Source organism: Zootoca vivipara, chromosome 16, assembly GCF_965207765.1.
Source record: "Zootoca vivipara chromosome 16, rZooViv2.hap1.1, whole genome shotgun sequence".
Taxonomy (NCBI): domain Eukaryota; kingdom Metazoa; phylum Chordata; class Lepidosauria; order Squamata; family Lacertidae; genus Zootoca; species Zootoca vivipara.
The window spans coordinates 40,040,980-40,060,503 of record NC_142599.1 but is presented as its reverse complement, the minus strand read 5'-3'; the positions used below and the strand labels follow the sequence as shown (position 1 = coordinate 40,060,503).

The 19,524-nt window shown below is 47.9% G+C and overlaps 2 protein-coding genes across 2 annotated transcripts; both read left to right on the top strand.

The window, feature by feature from the left end:
• Positions 1–4,376: 4,376 nt before the first annotated feature.
• Positions 4,377–5,153, top strand: LOC118075586 (uncharacterized). The gene has a single exon (XM_035097637.3). It carries the CDS (start codon positions 4,377–4,379, stop codon positions 5,151–5,153), a length of 777 nt encoding a protein of 258 aa, XP_034953528.3.
• A 10,221-nt stretch (positions 5,154–15,374) lies between these two features.
• Positions 15,375–19,126, top strand: LOC118076364 (uncharacterized). Its single transcript, XM_035099067.3, has 2 exons — positions 15,375–15,525; positions 18,385–19,126. Exon 2 carries the CDS (start codon positions 18,409–18,411, stop codon positions 18,925–18,927), a length of 519 nt encoding a protein of 172 aa, XP_034954958.3. The 5' UTR covers positions 15,375–15,525; positions 18,385–18,408; the 3' UTR covers positions 18,928–19,126.
• Positions 19,127–19,524: the final 398 nt, after the last annotated feature.

Here is a 19,524-nt window from a genome sequence, read left to right as displayed (position 1 = left end):
GGAGTTGGACGCCAAGGACATGGTTGAACTACAACTCCCATCATCCCTGACTACTGGCCATGGCAACTGGGGCTGATGGGAGACTTGGCCCAACAACAGTCATTCCTCATCCAAATTGCTTACCAGTTTGCCCCCCCCATTTTTTATCTTTGTTGGAGAAGTAGTATCATAGAATCATAGAATTGTAGAGTTAGAAGGGACCCCAAGCGGTGGGGGGGGGTCATCCAATCCGTCGCAATGCAGGGATCTCGGCTAAAGCATCCCTAACCTCTGCTTAAAAACCTGCAAGGAAGGAAAGTCCACAACCTCCTGGGGGAGACCATTTCCCTGCCAAACAGCTCTTACTGTCGGAAAGTTGAAACAAAATTTAAAAAATTCCTTCCAGTAGCACCTTAGAGACCAACTAAGTTTGACATTGGTATGAGCTTTTGTTTCAATGTACTGTTGGTTCTATTATTGTTCAGCATTTGTTTGTCCATTCAAATAGATGTTGGCTGCTGTCCCAAGTGCTTAATTTTGTAATTTATTCACTCATTCAAAGAGATTATTTATATGGTGCTCTTCCAACTGCTCAAAGCTCAATTTAAAAATAATAATAATAATAATACAGAAAACAACAACCCACCATCGACAAATCCCAACGTGTTCAGAAATACGGTTGGTGGCTTCCCCTCTTGCTGAAGTTCATCCAGCAGAGGCCAGGATGCCTTTATACCACTTCAGACTGTGGATCTGAATGAACCCACCATACAAAACTGTCTATTAGCTTTCCGCAGCCATCTCTGCCATAAGGCAGAGTGGGGCAGATGCCTTGGGCAATAGTTGCGATGAGGTTGGGGTGGAAGCTAGATAGAACAGCTAACAAGCAGCGACATAGTGTGGGAGAGAGCAAAGCTATGTGTGTCACACGGCCTGGCCTGCACCCCGTAACTTAAGCTGTTTCCAGTGGAAGACACTGGCCCTATCCACCATATTGCAATATAGCCAACCCATACAGAAAGTAGGAGTGTCAGGGGGAGCTTCTGCCAAAGGATGCTGGGTGTCTATGAGGATGTTTCAAAGATGTGTTTAAAGGGAAGGAGCTTTATCAGAGAGTTTATGCTTCTGATTACCAGTTGCTGAGAACCTCAGGTGAGGAGAGGGCTGTTACACTCACATTCTGGTTGCCATGGGCATCTGTTTGGCCACTGTGAAAACAGGGTGCTGGGTCACATCCAGCAGACACTTTTCATGTGACCATAATTCGGTGGTAGAGCATCTGAATGGAGCGAGCTTGTTTTCTCCTGCTCTGGAGGGGAGGACGCAAACCAATGGCTTCAAGTTACAAGAAAGGAGATACCACCTAAACATCCGGAAGAACTTTCTCGCAACGGACTCTCTCGGGAGGTTGTGGTCTCTCCTTCCTTGGAGGTTTTGAAGCAGAGGTTGGACGGCTATCTGTTATGGATGCTTTAGCTGAGATTCCTGCATTTCAGGGGGTTGGACTAGATGGGACCCCAACTCTACACTTCTATGATGCTATGAATTACATGCTTGAGGTCCCAGATCCAATCCTCAGCATCTCCAAGTAAGACTAGGAGAGACTCCCTGCTTGAAATCCTGGAGATCCGCTGCCAGCCAGTGTAGATCAGGCATGGCCAAACTTGGCCCTCCAGCTGTTTTGGGACTACAATTCCCATCATCCCTGACCACAGGTCCTGTTAGCGAGGGATGATGGGAGTTGTAGTCCCAAAACAGCTGGAGGGCCAAGTTTGGCCATGCCTGGTGCAGATGATAGGATCAGTGGATCTAGTGCACTATAAGGCAGTTTCCAATGCTCCTATGTTGACAGCAGAGGCAAAAGAGGAAGCTGTCTACTGTCCACAACTGGAAGCAGCACTGCAGGATTAAAGGCAAGAATCCTCTCCCAGCCCTACCTAGAGACGCCAGGGACTGAAAATGGTACCCTCTGTGTGAAAAGCTGGTGCTCTGCCTCTGAGCAATGGCATTTCCTCATGCAAGATGCATCCCAGGCTTGTGCTAACATGCACATTGAATATATATCCATCAGCAATGAATTGTGGAATTTTGCAAGGCTGCGCTGCAGCCATTCAAAATTCTAGGACAACAGAAGCTGAACACCCTGTTAAAATTATGCAAATTAAACACGCACTCATTAAAAATTTCCTCATTTGCATAATGTACTCTGTATCTGCTGATGGTTCGTCTTGCAGGATTAGGCAAATTCACAAAGGCATGAGACTGACAATAACTGCTAGATGGTGTTCTCCCTCCGGTCAGAGGCAGGATGTCCCTGGACACCAGTTGCAGGGAATCACAAACAGGGAGAGAGAGTTGCTCTTGCACTCAGGTCCTGCTTGTGAGCTCCCCATTGGGACATCTGGTTGGCCACAGTGAGAACAGGATGCTGGACTAGATGGGCCATTGGCCTGATCCAGCAGCCAGGCTCTTCTGATGTTATTCTGCTTGAGGGAAGGGCAAGGAGGGTGGAGGGGCCCTGAAGACCCATTCCCTTGCCCACTTGCAATCTTATGCAGCCACCATGATGGCTTCTATCATTTCAGCCCCCTTTGCCCATGCACTTTCAAGCACAACATGGGAACCATAAAGGCAGGGGAACTGAAAATAGCATTATGAGAAAGAGGAAGTCCGTGACTGATCCCCTGATCCTGCAGGGTTTCTGTGTTCCAGTGGAATCGCAGTATATAGGCAGATGTTGCCAGGCTGCACCTCCGATCATGTATGGTCATTGGCCCTTTTGGCTGGGGCTGATGGGAGTTGCAGCCCAACAATATTTTTAGGGCCACAGGTGAAGATCCATCCCAAGTCTCACATGAGCTACATTGACTTAACTAGAGCCTCCCATTATTATTATTTTGCAAAGGGACTGAGGAGGTGCCATAATCTCCTTTGAGACAACCCAGCATTTAGCTAAGGTCGCCTTGAGCAAACTGGTTTGTGTGCATCGGTGGGGCCCCAACCCCCATTCATTTAACAATGAGGTTGTGATACACCCAGACTGTGTCGAACAACATCTATGGATCTAGTTACAGGTAGGTAGCCGTGTTGGTCTGCCTTAGTAAAAAATAAAATACTGGTAAAATAAAATCCTTACAGTAGCACCTTAGAGACCAACTAAGTTTATCATTGGTATGAGCTTTCGTGTGCATGCACACTTCTTCAGATACACTGAAACAGAAGTCACCAGACCCTTATATATAGTGAGAGGGTAGGGAGGGGTATTACTCAGAAGGGTGGTGGGAATGGGTGATTGGCTGATAGGGGTGGTAAACCTGTTGACGACTGTTAACAACTGCAATTGGTCTTACAGAAAAAAGCAAGGGGTGAGATGGCTAAAAATAGCTGTATCGTGTATAATGAGATAAGAATCCAATGTCTCTATCCAGACCAGGTCTCTCCGTGGTTATAAGTTTGGTAATAAGTTGCTGAAGGTATCTGAAGAAGTGTGCATGCACACGAAAGCTCATACCAATGACAAACTTAGTTGGCCTCTAAGGTGCTACTGGAAGGATTTTTTTAATTTTGTTTCAACATCTATGGACACCCACTTGCGGTCAAAAGGCATCTCCCATACACTTTAACAGCTATGGGGCAACTTTCAAGGAACATCTGCCAATGTACTCAGCATTCGTAAGAACTTGTTAGAAGCAGCTGTTCAGTCCTAGACACTATAATTAACAGTCGCTCTGCTGCTGGTTAAGATTTACATAGCTAAGGGCCTATCTGTGTGATATATAATTTTCTTCCCCCACAAGAACCTCTGATGTCTCCACTATCACAACACTCTTCCCAAACTCTGTGCTCCTGGCTGGAACCATTGGCTCATCTGCTTCAGTGTCATTGGGTGTCTTTACAAGCAAAGGTGTCAATATCCCTGTCATTGGCTAAGCAGCTGTGATGTCACAGCAGGATCAAGTTCAACACTGCTCAGGGAGAACTAGACAAGAACTGTGGGGAACTATTGAGCCAAAGAGCTTACAGTCTTTATATCTGGGATGTGGGATCTGTGGCCCTCAAAATGTTCTTGGAATATACCTTCCACCAGCAGCCAATGTTCTTGGACTCTAAACCGTACCATCACCTGTTGGCACGGCCAATGGTCAGGGACGATGGGAGCTATCATTGCGTAGCATCTGGAGGGCCACAGGCTGCACATCCAGCAGGCTCTTCCTATGCTCTTATGGAACCTCCAGCTCCAGAGGCAGTCTCCCTAGATTTTATAGTTGCTGGTGGGATTTGGACACTGTGACACCAGGATGCTGGACTAGGTGGGCCACTGGCCTGATTCAGCAGGTCCCTCCTTTGTTCTTATGATTTGTTTCTCTTCCAGAGCTTAAAACCTCCTCCCCACCAAGATGTCTTACCAGTGCAAGCAACCCTGCCTGCCTCCTCCTTCCTGCGTGAAGACTAAGAGTGCCACCGTCTGTGCGACTCCTGGAGGCACTGTCTGCGTGACCCCATCTCAGTCATCCTGCGCAGATGCGTGCACTCCTAAATGTGCCACCGTGTGTGCGACTCCTGGAGGCTCCATCTGCATCACTCCACAGCAGCCCCAGTGCGCCACCGTCTGCCAGGGTCCTTGTGGCTCCATCTCCGTGACCCCCCTGCAGAACCAGGGGCCGACCGTATGCGCCACCCCCGGTGGGTCCGTCTGCGTGTCACAAGGACAGGGTCAATGCGCTACCGTCTGCCAGGGGCCATGTGGGTCCGTCTGTGTGACACCGCAGCAGCCCCAGTGTGCCACCGTCTGCCAGGATCCCTGCGGCTCCGTCTGGGGGACACCGCAGCAAAGCTCCGGCTCATGCGCCACTGTGTGCACCCCCTCTGGTGGCTCCATCTGTGTGGCCCCGAGCAAGGGTCAGTGCGCTTCTGTGTGCCAGGATCCCTGTGGGGATGTTTGCGTGACGCCCATCCCAGCCCCAACTGGGGGCGCATGCGCGACCGTCTGCCAGGACGCCTGCGGCAATGTGAGTGTCACTCCCTGTGCTACTAAGGGCGCTGATCCCTGTTGCGGGGTGAAGGCATGCGCCACCAAGTGCGGGAACCCCTGCGCCACTGTGTGCTCTGACCAAGGCTGTGTGAAGGCCTGTCCTTCCATCAACATGGGGCAATGCAACGTCAAGAAATGCTAAGTGCCCACAAGGTCGGGTTCTGATTTGGATCCCCGCAGTCCAGCTTTTGGAGAGCTTCCTTCCGAGATTGGATGACACCTCCTTCCTCAAGTCTTCCTTGGTCCACGTTCTCTGCTCTCCTCTCCTCTAGATGCCCTGAATCTCAACGTACAAGTAACGATCTTCCCCAAGATATCACGTCTGGCTTGAAGAAAGAGTGAGGGGCTATGAATATTCTTTGGTGGTGGGAACCCCCCCCCCCGATTGCCTTCTCAGAACTTCCATGTTAGATAGACAGCAATAAAGTGCAAATATAAAGACATCCACGTTGTTGTGTTCTGATATTCTTTGAGCTTTTATTTTTATTGATTTGTTACATTCATAACCCACCTTTCCTCCAAGGGGTTCAAAGTGGCATGCATGGTTCTCCCTCTCTTCCATTTCATCCTCACAACAGCCCTGTGAGGTAGGTTTGGGTGAGTGGCAGTGACTGGCCCAAGGTCAGGGAGCTGGCAAGGAGAACAGATCATCTGTAGGTCAGAGAAAGAGAGTGAAACACTTGGCTAATTTACAGTTAGTTTGTTTATTGAGGAAGCAGAACACAGAACACAAGGAGACTGCTAAGTGTTGCTCCTGTGAGATGAAGCAGTTGCCCGGACTGGCTTGTAATTCCCCCTTAAATCCTTGGCCCTCCCTCTGTCTATGGTGAGCTTCAAGGGACGCTCTCTGCTCAGCAACATGCAATGGCTCTTTGCTCAGCAACATGCAATAGACTCCTCGTTCTGGGAAGTGGGGGGCATGCATGCTGTCAGCAGAGAAGCTGTCAGAGGGAGTCTGTGGGAGAACTGCCAAGTCTAACGCCTGTCCTGTTTCCTCCTCTTCATCATCCTTCAAGTTCCTGGCCTCCGGTACTTCTCAGCTTGTCCCCTCCTCTGGGGTGTGGCTGGTTTCCCACCCCCAGGATCCAGGATCCCAGTCCTCTCCCTCTTAGCCTTCCCAGGGGAGAGGGGCTCTTGGTCAGGTGGCTTCCACCACGCCTTCTCATCCAGCCAATCCCTGTCACCCAAGATGGTTGAACCCTATGTTTGTTGGTTGCATTTATATCCCACCTTTCTCTCTAAGGAGGTCCTCCCCACAACATCCTCATGAGGTTGGCTAGGGACTGGCCCAAGGTCACACTCAGGAAGCTTCATGGCTGAGTCCAGGACTAACCACGACAACACTCTGCATGGGCAGTGGCGTAGCAAGGGTGGGGTCTCCAGGGTGGTTGCCCTGGGTGCAAAATTCTTCGGGGACCAAACATTCAAAAGAAAAAGTAGTAGCAATAAATTAAAAAACAGGGTGCTCTCCCCCTCACACAGAAAATCTCCCAATGTTTGCGTGGGCAGACTCGGGAGTGGATTTGGGCGATAGCCGGTTGCTAAGGCTTTAACGTAGAAAGATACCTGCTTCCACCCAATCATCTGTCCCACTCTCCACTATACCTGAGGGTGCCAGATCTGCCACTCAGGTAGGTCACTGAGCTATTGCCCCTTCGTTCCAGCTTATTGGCGGACAGGGCAGAAGATACTTGCCTTGTCCAGGGCACTAGCAACCAATGCTATGCCACTGTGCCTGGGGGTCTGCATAAATTTCTGGGAGAAGGGACAAACTAAAGCACTGCATGTTGTATCCAATGCTAGTCTAATGCTAGACTGGTTGAAGTTAATAGACATTATTGAGTTAGGTTCATTAATTTCAATGGGTCTGGTTAGAGTAAAAATCATTTGGAGACAACCCTGAATGGGCTGGGACCCATTAGTTTCTCACCCTCCAAAGAGTAGTGCCTGTAGATTTTACTTCATTCCACAAATGCTACAAATGCTAGAAATTTACTATGGGGAATATCTTTTATCCAACCGTGGCTCAATGTACAGCCTAAGGGCAACATTTTTAAATGGCCCTCGGTCACATTTGATACATCACACACACACACACACCTTGAGCTGCCTTCCCAAAGTCAGAGAAGTAAGGCCCTGGGCTTTGGGAAGGAGGCGCAAGGGCTCTGACAGGGTCCTAGAGTCCTCCCGGCTCCTTCTCAAAGCCTAGTTACTGCTTGCTCAGCTTTAGAATGAAGTAGGGGGGCTTAACAATAATAATAATAATTTATTATTTATACCCCACCCATCTGGCTGGGTTTCCCCAGCCACTCTGGGCGGCTTCCAACTGAATATTAAAAACAATACAGCATCAAACATTAAAAACTTCCCTAAACAGGTTGTCTTTTAAAAGTGAAATTGTTGCTTATTGCCTTGACATCTGCATTCCACAGGACAGGCGTCACTGCCAAGAAGGCCCTCTGCCTGGTTCCCTGTAACCTCGCAGCGAGGGAACCACCAGAAGGCCCTCGGCGCTGGACCTCAGTGTCCGGGCTGGACGATAGGGGTGGAGACGCTCCTTCAGGTATACAGGACCGAGGCCATTTAGGGCTTTAAAAGTCAGCACCAACCCTTTGAATTGTGCTCTAGGACCCTGCCAGAGTCCTGTGCCTCCTTCCCCAAACCCAACACCTTGCTTAGCTGGCTTTGGGACAGCAGCTCAAGGACGAGATGCGGGTGTCAAATTTTGGCACACACCAAGGCAGTGTATGACCCACAGGTTCCGTGTCAAAGTACTCTTGCAGCCATTCTGTATGGAAAGTTGGTCCGCCCTGGTCTATAGAATTCCTGCCGTTTGGAAGTCCTGAAGCTATACATAAACCTGCCTCTAGAGGGCTCCTAGGCAGAGAGAGAGAGAGAGAGAGAGAGAGAGAGAGAGAGAGAGAGAGAGAGAGAGAGAGAGAGAGAGAGAGAGAGAGAGAGAGACTTAGTCATTGATAGTTTAGCTACTAGGCTAGTTCTTAGCCTCAGGATGTGATAGCCCTGCCTAGTTCGAGACCCTGATGACTGGGCCTCAGTTGTCAACTATCAGAATCAGATCGGCACACCATCTGCATCCCCAAACATAAGAGGACAGAGCTGTTGTTGATTTTAAAGCAGGGCTAAGGAAGCATTCTTAGATGGAACATAGAAAGATGCCTTGCACTGAGTCAGACCACTGGTCCAGCTACCTCAGTACTGTCTGCACTGTCTGGCAGCAGCACCCCAGGATTTCAGGGAGGGTGAGTTTTCCAGCCCTACCTGGAGATGTCAGGGATTGAACCCAGGACCTTCTGCATCAAAGGAGGTGGACCACCGGTCATTGCCGGGCCCTGAGGTCCAGCTCAGACACGAGGTCCAGCTCCGAGGGCCTTCTGGCAGTTCCCTCACTGCGAGACATGAAGCTACAGGGAACTGGGCGGAGGGCCTTCTCGGTAGTGGTGCCTGCCTTGTGGAATGCCCTCCCATCATATGTCAAGGAGATGCGGGTGTCAAATTTTGGCACACACCAAGGCAGTGTGTGACCCACAGGTTCCGTGTCAAAGTACTCTTGCAGACTTCCGTGTCAAAGTACTCTTGCAGACTCTTCCAGACTTTTAGAAGACATCTGAAGGCAGCCCTGTTAGGGAAGTTTTTAATGTTTGTATGTTGTCGCTTTTTTATTAATAAAGAAGGCTGATCGCCGAAGAATGGATGCTTTTGAATTCTGGTGCTGGAGGAGACTCTTGAGAGTCCCATGGACTGCAAGAAGATCTGGCCTAATCATTCTTAAGGATATCAGCCCTGAGTGCTCACTGGAAGGACAGATTGTGAAGCTGAGGCTCCAATACTTTGGCCACCTCATGAGAAGAGAAGACTCCCTGGAAAAGACCCTGATGTTGGGAAAGCACAAGGAGAAGGGGACGACAGAGGACGAGATGGCTGGACAGTGTTCTCGAAGCTACGAACATGAGTCTGACCAAACTGCGGGAGGCAGTGCAAGACAGGAGTGCCTGGCGTGCTATGGTCCATGGGGTCACGAAGAGTCGGACACGACTAAACAACTGAACAAACAAAACATTCTTTTGGGAGCCGCCAAGAGTGGCTGGGGAAACCCAGCCATATGTGTGGGGTATTATTATTATTATTATTATTATTATTATTATTATTATTATTATTATTATCAACCCCAGTCAGCATGGTCCCTGGTCAGAGGTGATGGTGCTGATGGAAGATGTAGGGCAGCAACATCTGGAAGGCTACAGATTCCCCATCCCTATTAAAGGCTAGATAAATAAATAAATTCCGTACAGTTCAGTATAGGAGTATCAAAGCTCAATGGCACTTCTCGCTTGCAACATCTTTCAAAAGAGACTTTGAATAAAGTGTCTAGACGGGGTTTGCCCAACACAGTTACCCTGTACATGGCCCTGTGCACCAAGAAGAGACATCATTATTTGTGCATTAGCAAAATCAACCCCAAGTTGGTGCCTGATTTCCCAAGACGCTTCTGGCGGAGAAGCCCTAAGAGACTGGATACTGTGCCCCTGACTGCTTTGACCATAAATGAGTTCATCTTTGCTCCACAATCTCACCTGTCCAGCATGTAAGCAAATGGCACCCAATGTGGATGCCCTCCGCCAATGACCATTGGCCATGTTGATTGGGATTGATGGCAGTGGTCCCATGGGAGTGCTTAAGTTCTGCTTGAGGGCTTCCCACTGGACACTGTGAGAGGATGGACTAAATGAGCTCCTTTGGCTCTTCTGATATTCTTATGTAATGTCCAGCTCCAAGGGCAGTCTATCTAGAACCCTAAGTTCTTAAGGGCATTTGGTCACTGCGATGCTCAGGTGCTGGACTAGATGAGCCATTGGCCTGATCCAGCTGGCTTGTCTTATGCTCTTACCTGGAGGGCACTGCCTTGGCTAGGTGTGGTGTAGTCCAACTTATACCTTGTTGAATGGAGTGTGAGAGGCAGGGGGCACTGGATTTTAGTGTCACACAGGGCTCCACTGAAACTTGACAGCCCAAAGTCCACCACTGTTGGGGAGTTAGGATCCAATAACATCTGGAGGGCCACAGGTTCCCTATGGGCAGGAGAGGGTGCTTGGGTCTCATCCCATTGCTTTGGTGTAAAAAAGAGAGGGGGTTAAGGACCCCTGGGCAGTTAAGTCCAGTCAAAGGCGACTATGTGTCAGGCTTCAGGGAATCGGCTTCCTCCCCCGTGGCCATAGATAAGGAGAACAAAGGGAAAGGAGTCTTCTTACCAGTTAGAAACTTTAATAATCACAGTGAGAGAATAAAGAGCACATATCCTAGAAATGGCGGTGCTCCCAATTAAGGATCCCACCCCCTTATGTCCCTATTAATCTACATCACTTCTACCTCTTGTAATCTGAGCTTGTACACTCTGCTCTTTCTGTGCTTTCTGTTCTAACACTTCTGATCTGTTCTTGACCTTGGGCTGAGCAGAGAAATGCTGTACAGAGACTGTTAACCCACTCTCCCCCAGTGTTTCTTCTCCTAGCTGTTCCACATCCAATATTTCCCAGCTTCTGCCTTCTGAACTATGTCCCTCTGCAAACCGCTGTTCCAAATCTATACTTTCCTCCTGCTCCTGGGAAGATTCTGGATGTGGATCAGGAGCAAGGAGAGGGGGAGGCTCCCACCATTCCTTCTCAGTGCAACCTCCTCAGGATGGTCCCTGACATTATGGGGTTCATAGAATCATAGAATCATAGAGTTGGAAGAGACCACAAGGGCCATCCAGTCCAACCCCCTGCCAAGCAGGAAACACCATCAAAGCATTCCTGACAGATGGCTGTCAAGCCTCTGCTTAAAGACCTCCAAAGAAGGAGACTCCACCACACTCCTTGGCAGCAAATTCCACTGCCGAACAGCTCTTACTGTCAGGAAGTTCTTCCTAATGTTTAGGTGGAATTTTCTTTCTTGTAGTTTGAATCCGTTGCTCCGTGTCCGCTTCTCTGGAGCAGCAGAAAACAACCTTTCTCCCTCCTCTATATGACATCCTTTTATATATTTGAACATGGTTATCATATCACCCCTTAACCTTCTCTTCTCCAGGCTAAACATACCCAGCTCCCTAAGCCGTTCCTCATAAGGCATCGTTTCCAGGCCTTTGACCATTTTGGTTGCCCTCTTCTGGACACGTTCCAGCTTATCAGTATCCTTCTTGAACTGTGGTGCCCAGAACTGGACACAGTACTCCAGGTGAGGTCTGACCAGAGCAGAATACAGTGGTACTATTACTTCCCTTGATCTAGATGCTATACTCCTATTGATGCAGCCCAGAATTGCATTGGCTTTTTTAGCTGCTGCATCACACTGCTGACTCATGTCAAGTTTGTGGTCTACCAAGACTCCTAGATCCTTTTCACATGTACTGCTCTCAAGCCAGGTGTCTCCCATCCTGTATTTGTGCCTTTCATTTTTTTTGCCCAAGTGTAGTACTTTACATTTCTCCTTGTTAAAATTCATCTTGTTTGCTTTGGCCCAGTTGTCTAATCTGTTAAGGTCATTCTGAAGTGTGATCCTGTCCTCTGGGGTGTTAGCCACCCCTCCCAATTTGGTGTCATCTGCAAACTTGCTCAGGATGCCCTCAAGCCCATCATCCAAGTCATTGATAAAGATGTTGAACAAGACTGGGCCCAAGACAGAACCCTGTGGCACCCCACTAGTCACTGCTCTCCAGGATGAGGAGGAGCCATTGATGAGCACCCTTTGGGTTCGGTCAGTAAGCCAGTTACAAATCCACTGAATGGTAGCATTGTCTAGCCCACATTTTACCAGCTTCTTTACAAGAATATCATGGGGCACCTTGTCAAAGGCCTTGCTGAAATCAAGATAGGCTACATCCACAGCGTTCCCTTCATCTACCAGGCTTGTAATTCTGTCAAAAAATGAGATCAGATTAGTCTGACATGACTTATTTTTCAGGAACCCATGCTGACTTTTAGTGATCACAGAGTTTCTTTCTAGGTGCTCACAGACTGTTTGCTTAATGATCTGCTCTAGAATCTTTCCTGGTATTGATGTCAGGCTGACTGGGCGGTAATTGTTTGGGTCCTCTCTTTTCCCCTTTTTGAAAATAGGGACAACATTTGCCCTCCTCCAGTCTGCTGGAACTTCACCTGTTCTCCAGGAATTTTCAAAGATTATTGCCAGTGGTTCTGAAATCACCTCTGCCAGTTCTTTTAATACTCTTGGATGTAGTTCATCTGGCCCTCATCTGGCCCTGGAGACTTGAATACATCTAAACTAGCCAAGTATTCTTGTACTACCTCCTTACTTATTCTGGGCTGTGTTTCCCCTGCTGAATCATCTGCTCCATATTCTTCAGGTCGGGCGTTGTTTTCTTTCTTGGAGAAGACTGAGGCAAAGAAGGCATTGAGGAGTTCTGCCCTTTCTCTGTCCCCTGTTTGCATTTCACCATCTTCTCCTCTGAGTGACCCCACTGTTTCCTTGTTTTTCCTTTTGCTACGGGTTACGGTGCTCATCTCACTTTCAGGCTGAGGGAACTGGCATTTGTCCACAGGCAGCTTTCTGGGTCATGTGGCCAGCATGACTAAACTGCTTCTGTTGTGACGGAAACCAGAGCACATGGAAACACCAGTTACCTTCCAGCCACAGTGGTACTGTACCTACTGTATCTACTTGCACTGGCGTGCTTTCGAACTGCTAGGTTGGTAAGAGCTGGGACAGAGCAATGGGAGTTCACCCCTTGCGGGGATTTGAACTGCCAACCTTCTGATCGGCAAGCCCAAGAGGCTCGGTGGTTTAGACCACAGTGCCACCCACGTCCTTTGCTGTAGAGAAACCAGGGTGTGTGAAGGCCAAACCACTACATACATGATCATCAGACCATTCACATATACAGTTATGCATAGCCTTATTCAGGTGATTATCTTCTGTGTTGTAGCAACACACAAGAGCATTTGTCCCCCTAGCTCAGTATCATGTATGTGGGGACTGACTAGCCCATGGGTCTCCAGATGTGGTTGGACTGCAGCTTTCATCATCCCTGACTATTGGACAAGCTATCCAATTCCCAAGTTTCCTCATTTCTCATCTTGGACTACGTGTACAAACTCACTCACTGTCAACAGCCACAAAGAGCATCCATAGTCAACCCATCGTCAACCATCACTCAACCATCCAGTCATCCCCCATCAACCCACCCACCATCAACATCCAATGTCCTTGTCCCTTCATGAAGGCGTTTCACCTCACCTGAACCATCAATGTTGATCGCCTGTCATTCCCCGTGAGATAAGTTGAGAGATCCCATAATTGGAATTACCAGTCATTCGTTCCCATCACCACCGAACATAACTCGTGTGACAGGAAACCATAATGACAGCATGTTGCCTTAGAAGGAAATGCACATCTTAAGTGCTCACCCTTTCACCTTGTTAAAGGAACAATAAAGAAGGTGGAAAAGGCTGGGTGTGTGACTCTGACATCATCAATGCATTGCCAGGGACAAATCACTCGACGTAGGCCTGGAAAGGGCTGCTTTAGGAGTTCCATCACAGAGCTGAGCCATAGGTCAAAAGTCCACCTAGAGCTCAAACAGGAAGTGTTTATAGCCCTTCCTGTTGAAGATTTCTAATGAGGAAAAGAGTAGGTCAATCCATATATGCATGAAATGAATAAATATATCAATATATCAATAAATACTCATTGTGATGGCTACAGATTATTCCCAGGACAAAAGGTACCAGGATCCTAAATAGCACTTGCGGAGTGGGCACCTCAGAATAACTCTGTTGGATCAGGCCAAAGGAGTCCCATCTAGTCCAGCATCCTAGTTTCACAATGGAACAACCAGATGCCCCAGGGGAAAGCTGGCAAGCAGGAGCCAAGTGCAAAAGCATCTCTCCCCGCTTGTGATCCTGGTAACATGCTCCCTCAAACAGTGAAGGTAGAATGTTGCCATATGGCCTAGTAGCCTCTCCATTTAGAAATCCACTTGGATAATTAGATGGCCCCTTACTCTGATCTCTCAGTGCTCTCCTTATATTCATATTGTTCGTGATAGAAACAGCCTATGTGTACAGATGCTGTCTATCTCTGAGAAATCAGTCTCTGAGGAATGTCCTCTTTGAGGGCTACCCGGAGAGGTCTTCTTGGCCTCTTTTAGAAACAGGACTTTAGACTAGATTGAGGGTAGACAATATGCTCTCCTCAATATGTTGTTGTCACACCTCAATATTTTCCCGGATCACATTCACCAGAAAATAACAGGTTGGAGTGATTCAAATTTATATTCTGCGGATACCCTCAGACTAGATGTATCATTTCTCTGATCCAGCTGGGGTCTTCTTATCCTCTTAACATGGTTCTGACACATAAGATGATCTTATCCCAGGCAGTTCACTAGACTAGGCAATTCAGCTCCAAATCACGAGGGTCTTCATTTGTGAGCACCTAAAACATAAGGTTGTTCCTGCTCAGAGTAGACCCATTGAAATGAGTTAATCATGCCCATTCATATCAACAGGTCTACATTGAGCAGGACTCACGTTTGGACACAAAAACCCATGGAGTCAACAAGATCAACTGGGAAAGAGAAATCAGAGGATATCGCAGATGAAGACTGAAGAGATATTCAATTTGGTTCATGTGTTCTTAATGGTGTCTTTTGATAAAGGGTGCCATATAATTTGAAAATAATAATAATTATTATAATTTGAAAGGCACACTTAGCAGTTTCAAATTTTCTGAAGCAACATGTGAACCAAGACAGAGTCATCCTTGAAATTTGCAACATATCTGAACTTTGTAATGTAGTTCCCTGGGCAAACAAAGTAGGGAGGGGGTGAAAATAACATGCAATGTGCAAAACATGTGAATATAAGGCAAAAATGCAGGCAAAATGTGCATATCAGGAGTTCTCACCCAAATCCTGGTGAATTTTCATGAGTACTGATGTGTCATTGTGAAGAACTGACTAAGATTGGAAGCTTTCCAGAAACAACCAAATACATTTTTGTTCTGACAGGCTTTCCCTGTGACTATCCACGAGTAAATCATATTGAGACATCAGTTTAGAAGGTAACTAATAAATCAATGGTAATATATATATATATATATATATATATATATATATATATATATATATGCTGAAAGAAGCTGAAATTGATGGCTTAATTCATCTCTAATCATAGGTTCCTGGTCTGTTTCCCTGAGTGTCACACCTCAATATTTTCCTGGATCACATTCACCAGAAAATAACAGGTTGGAGTGATTCAAATTTATATTCTGCGGGAGTCACAGGGTGTAAGGAAGGGGCATCTCAACCTGTTGGTGCCACAGTTCATAATTAGCCTAATATAATCCATTAAGAGAGGTGTAGGCGGAGCAGACCTGAGACATCCTTGCAGTCCTGGTTCCTACGCCAGCTGTATAAAAAAGAGCTCCCAGCTCACCACGCCTCTCGACAAGCCCCTCTCGTCCTTGGCATCGTTCCTTGCTGGCGCTTGAAAAGTTGGGTAAGTCCCCTGTTGAATTATTGCTAATATTATTGGAAGCGGACCAAACAGGGAGGGTATTTTTAAGAGAGAGAAATGGGGTGGAGAGAGGAAGAGAGAAGGAAAGAGAGGGAGAGAATGGCTTGAAATCTATTCCCAAAGGGTGTCTGAGATGCTGTGGGCGTCTCCCCACCTTGAGCCTATTGCAACATTTTGCAGAGCAGAACAGGGCAAAATGAAGCATCGCTTTTCTCCGATAGCATTAGGGGGTCCCCCCCCCATGTGGGTTGTGCGTTCCTTTCATAGATTGTGGGGTTAGGAGGTACCCCAAGGGTCATCGAGTCCAACCTCCTGCAATGCAGAAACCACAACTAAAAAATCTTTAACAAGTGGCCATCCAACAACCTCCAATGAAGGAGAGTCCACCACCTTCCAAGGCCGTCCATTCCACTGTCAGACAGCTCTTACCGTCAAAAGGTTCTTCCTATTGTTGAGTCGGAATTTCCTTTCTTGTCATTTGAATCCATCGCTTCAGATCCTAGCCTCCGGAGCAGGAGAAAACAAGCCTTGCTTCATGGGGCATTAATTTATTCTGCACTGCTCTATCTTGTTTGCAGTGCTGAAGCAGAGTCCATTTGTAGAGCATAGAATTGGCGCATTGGTTCATTTGGCTCAGTTTACTCTACCAGTGGAAGCTATCCAGGTTTTCGGATGGGGGTCTCTCCCCTACCAGGGGGTGCCAGCGTTTGAAGCTGTGACCTTCTGCATGCAAAGTACCTGCTCTCCTACTGAGTCCCTGCCCTAAAACTAAAGATTCCAGTCCTCATGGAGGGGAGGGGAGAGAATTGGCATAAACAAAACCTGAGGAAGCTGCCTTATTACAGAGTCACTTGGAGCTCCATCTAGCTCAGTCAGTATGGTCTATACTAGCCTTTCTCCACCTTGGGTTCCTAGTTGTTGTTGAACTACAGCTATCAGCATTCCTAGTCAGCATGGCCAGTAGTCAGAGATGATGGGAGTTGTAGTTCAAGAACATCCGGGGACCCGAGTTTGAGAAAGACTGACTAATAGGAGCTCTCAGGGGTTTCAGGCTTTCCCCAGGGACCTTCTGCATGCTAAGCAAATGCTCTACCACTGAGCTGCACTCTATTGCTAGGGATGCCGTCCGAATCCTCTTCATCCAAATGCATTAACAGTCCTCCATCACCTTCGCCTTCCTCCATATTTGTGCTTTCTATTCCTTCATTCCATGCAGGAGAGGAATGTGCAAATATGCATTTGTTGTTGTTTAGTCATTTAGTCATGTCCGACTCTTCATGACCCCATGGACCATAGCACTTCAGGCACTCCTTTCTTCCACTGCCTCCCACAGTTTGGTCAAACTCATGTTCGTAGCTTCGAGAACACTGTCCAACCATCTCGTCCTCTGTCGTCCCCTTCTCCTTGTGCCCTCCATCTTTCCCAACATCAGGGTCCTTTCCAGGGAGTCTTCTCTTCTCATGAGGTGGCCAAAGTACTGGAGCCTTAGCTTCAGGATCTGTCCTTCCAGTGAGCACTCAGGGCTGATTTCCTTCAGAATGGATAGGTTTGATCTTCTTGCAGTCCATGGGACTCTCAAGAGTCTCCTCCAGCACCATAATTCAAAAGCATCCATTCTTCGGCAATCAGCCTTCTTTATGGTCCAGCTCTCACTTCCATACATCACTACTAGGAAAACCATAGCTTTAACTATACGGACCTTTGTTGGCAAGGTGATGTCTCTGCTTTTTAAGATGCTGTCTAGGTATGCCATTGCCTTTCTCCCAAGAAGCAGGTGTCTTTTAATTTCGTGACTGCTGTCACCATCTGTAGTGATCATGGAACCCAAGAAAATAAAATCTCTCACTGCCTCCATTTCGTCCCCTTCTATTTGCCAGGAGGTGATGGGACCAGTGGCCATGACCCTAGTTTTTGTTGAGCTTCAGACCGTATTTTGCGCTCTCCTCTTTCACCCTCATTAAGAAGTTCTTTAATTCCTCCTCACTTTCTGCCATCGAGGTTGTGTCAATATGCATTTAGTCCCTGCCATCGGGACGGAGATATAGAACTATGCAGGCAAGAACGAGCCGTCTCAGGAACAGTTTCTTCTCTAGAGCGATTTTGGCCTTAAATGGAAAGCCTGGACTTTGAAGTCATCTTATTTTACTTGTTATTTTGTATTATATTTACTGTTTTTAATTAGGTTTTTATAATTTTGGATTATGCAGAATGCTTTATCGGAGTGGATGTGGCAACCGAGTAATTTCGTTGTTCCCGCAAGGGGACAATGACAATAAAGATATCTGATAAGCAATCCCTCTTCACCAGGAGCTCTGGGAACTGTAGCTCTGGGAGAGGAAAAGCAACTCTCAGCCCTCTTAACAATCTACAGCTCCCAGGATTATCTGAAGGAAGGCATGTCTGTTTACAATGCTACCGCAGTGCTTTCAATGTATAGTGTGACTTAATAAAGTAACATAAGAACTAGGTATGTCCTCTTTCCCCAGCCTGCCCAGAGGTTCCTAACCTACAAATACTTTGTTTTCCCCAAGCTTCCTTCTCCTGCTTCGCGATTTCCTCAGGAACAGTAGGGATTGTATAAAAGGCCACCCCATCTCATTCTGAATGGCAGAGGGACACCTTTTCTTCTTCTTTTGACTTCCCAAAGAATATGCAAATCATAAGTTAGCAAGTAGCTCGTAAGTTTCGGAGAACTCGATGTCTCTCCCGAACTCCTGCCTGACATCAAAGCTGTGGTTTCGCCTTGCAAATTGTCCTTTGTCTGCAGTGCTATGGGGATAATGATTATAATTATCAAGTATCATAACTGGAAGGTTTCCTTTTCCTTTTTCGCCTTTCCAGCATCAACCTCAAACACCCACCAGCATGGCGTACCAGTGCAGACAGCCCTGCCTGCCTCCGCCCATTGGTGTGCCGCAGTGCGCAACTGACAGTGGAGGCACATGCGCCCCGACCTGCGGAGATCCGTGTGCAGAGCCATGTTCGGCTGCGTCGTACCAGTCCAAGCAGCCCTGCCTCCCCCCACCTGTCTGCACACCGCTGTGCCAGGCCGAAAGCACACCAGCGCCCGTGTCAACTTGCAATGCCTGTGAAGAGCTCTGCCCCGCTCCCAGTGTGGAGGTGTCTTCTGCTCCGTGCGAGCTGCCCACCATCCCAGCCAATGCAGATCCATGCGCTCCCCCTTGTGCGACCCTGTGCAGCAGCTGGGAATGTTCAGGGGCCTCCGCAGCCCCAAGCAGAGAAGCTGTGGGGTCTTACGTGGTGCCGGGCTCCATTGTATCCTTGAATCCATCTGGCCACGTATCAGTGAAGCCAGGCCCCGAGGTTGAAGCAGGCGGCTGCGAGTCTGTCTTTCTGGATACCTACATACCTCACTTTTCCTAAGAAGCAGCAATGGATTTTCGCGGCACTCGGACAGCAAAGGGATTAATCGTGGCAGTAGTTTTTGTGAACTAAGGAACCACTTGGTCAGATGCATGAAGTATTAACCTCAACTGACAGGTGGTTCTTCAAGGAGTGGGTGGATGGGGGGTCTGGAAGGAAAGGAGGGAAGTTGTAAGGAATGGGTGGGTGGATACGTATCAAGAAGGAGGGTGGATGGATGGAGGAAGGGAGGGCAGGTGGGTGGGTGGGTGGGTGGGCGGGCGGAGGGGTGCATGGCTAGGTAGGTGGATGGAGGAGATAGATGAGGAAGGAGAATGGGTGGGCTGGGGGAAGATGAATCGGGAAAAAGGATGGATGGATGGATGGATGGATGGATGGATGGATGGATGGATGGATGGATGGATGGATGGATGGATGGATGGGTAGGAGGAGATGGATCAGGAAGAATGGTGGCTGAGTGGATTGAGATGCATCAGGGAAGAAGGGGGAAGGCAAAAGTAAGGAATAATAGATGGATGAATCAAGAAGGAAGGACCAGATCTCAGCATACTTCAGGCTTGTGGGATCTTCTCTGTTGTTTTCTAGAAGCCCAAAACC

Bases quoted from the DNA above. Each gene is read 5' to 3' on its own strand.
- LOC118075586 (XM_035097637.3), top strand. From the start codon at position 4,377: ATGTCTTACCAGTGCAAGCAACCCTGCCTGCCTCCTCCTTCCTGCGTG.
- LOC118076364 (XM_035099067.3), top strand. From the start codon at position 18,409: ATGGCGTACCAGTGCAGACAGCCCTGCCTGCCTCCGCCCATTGGTGTG.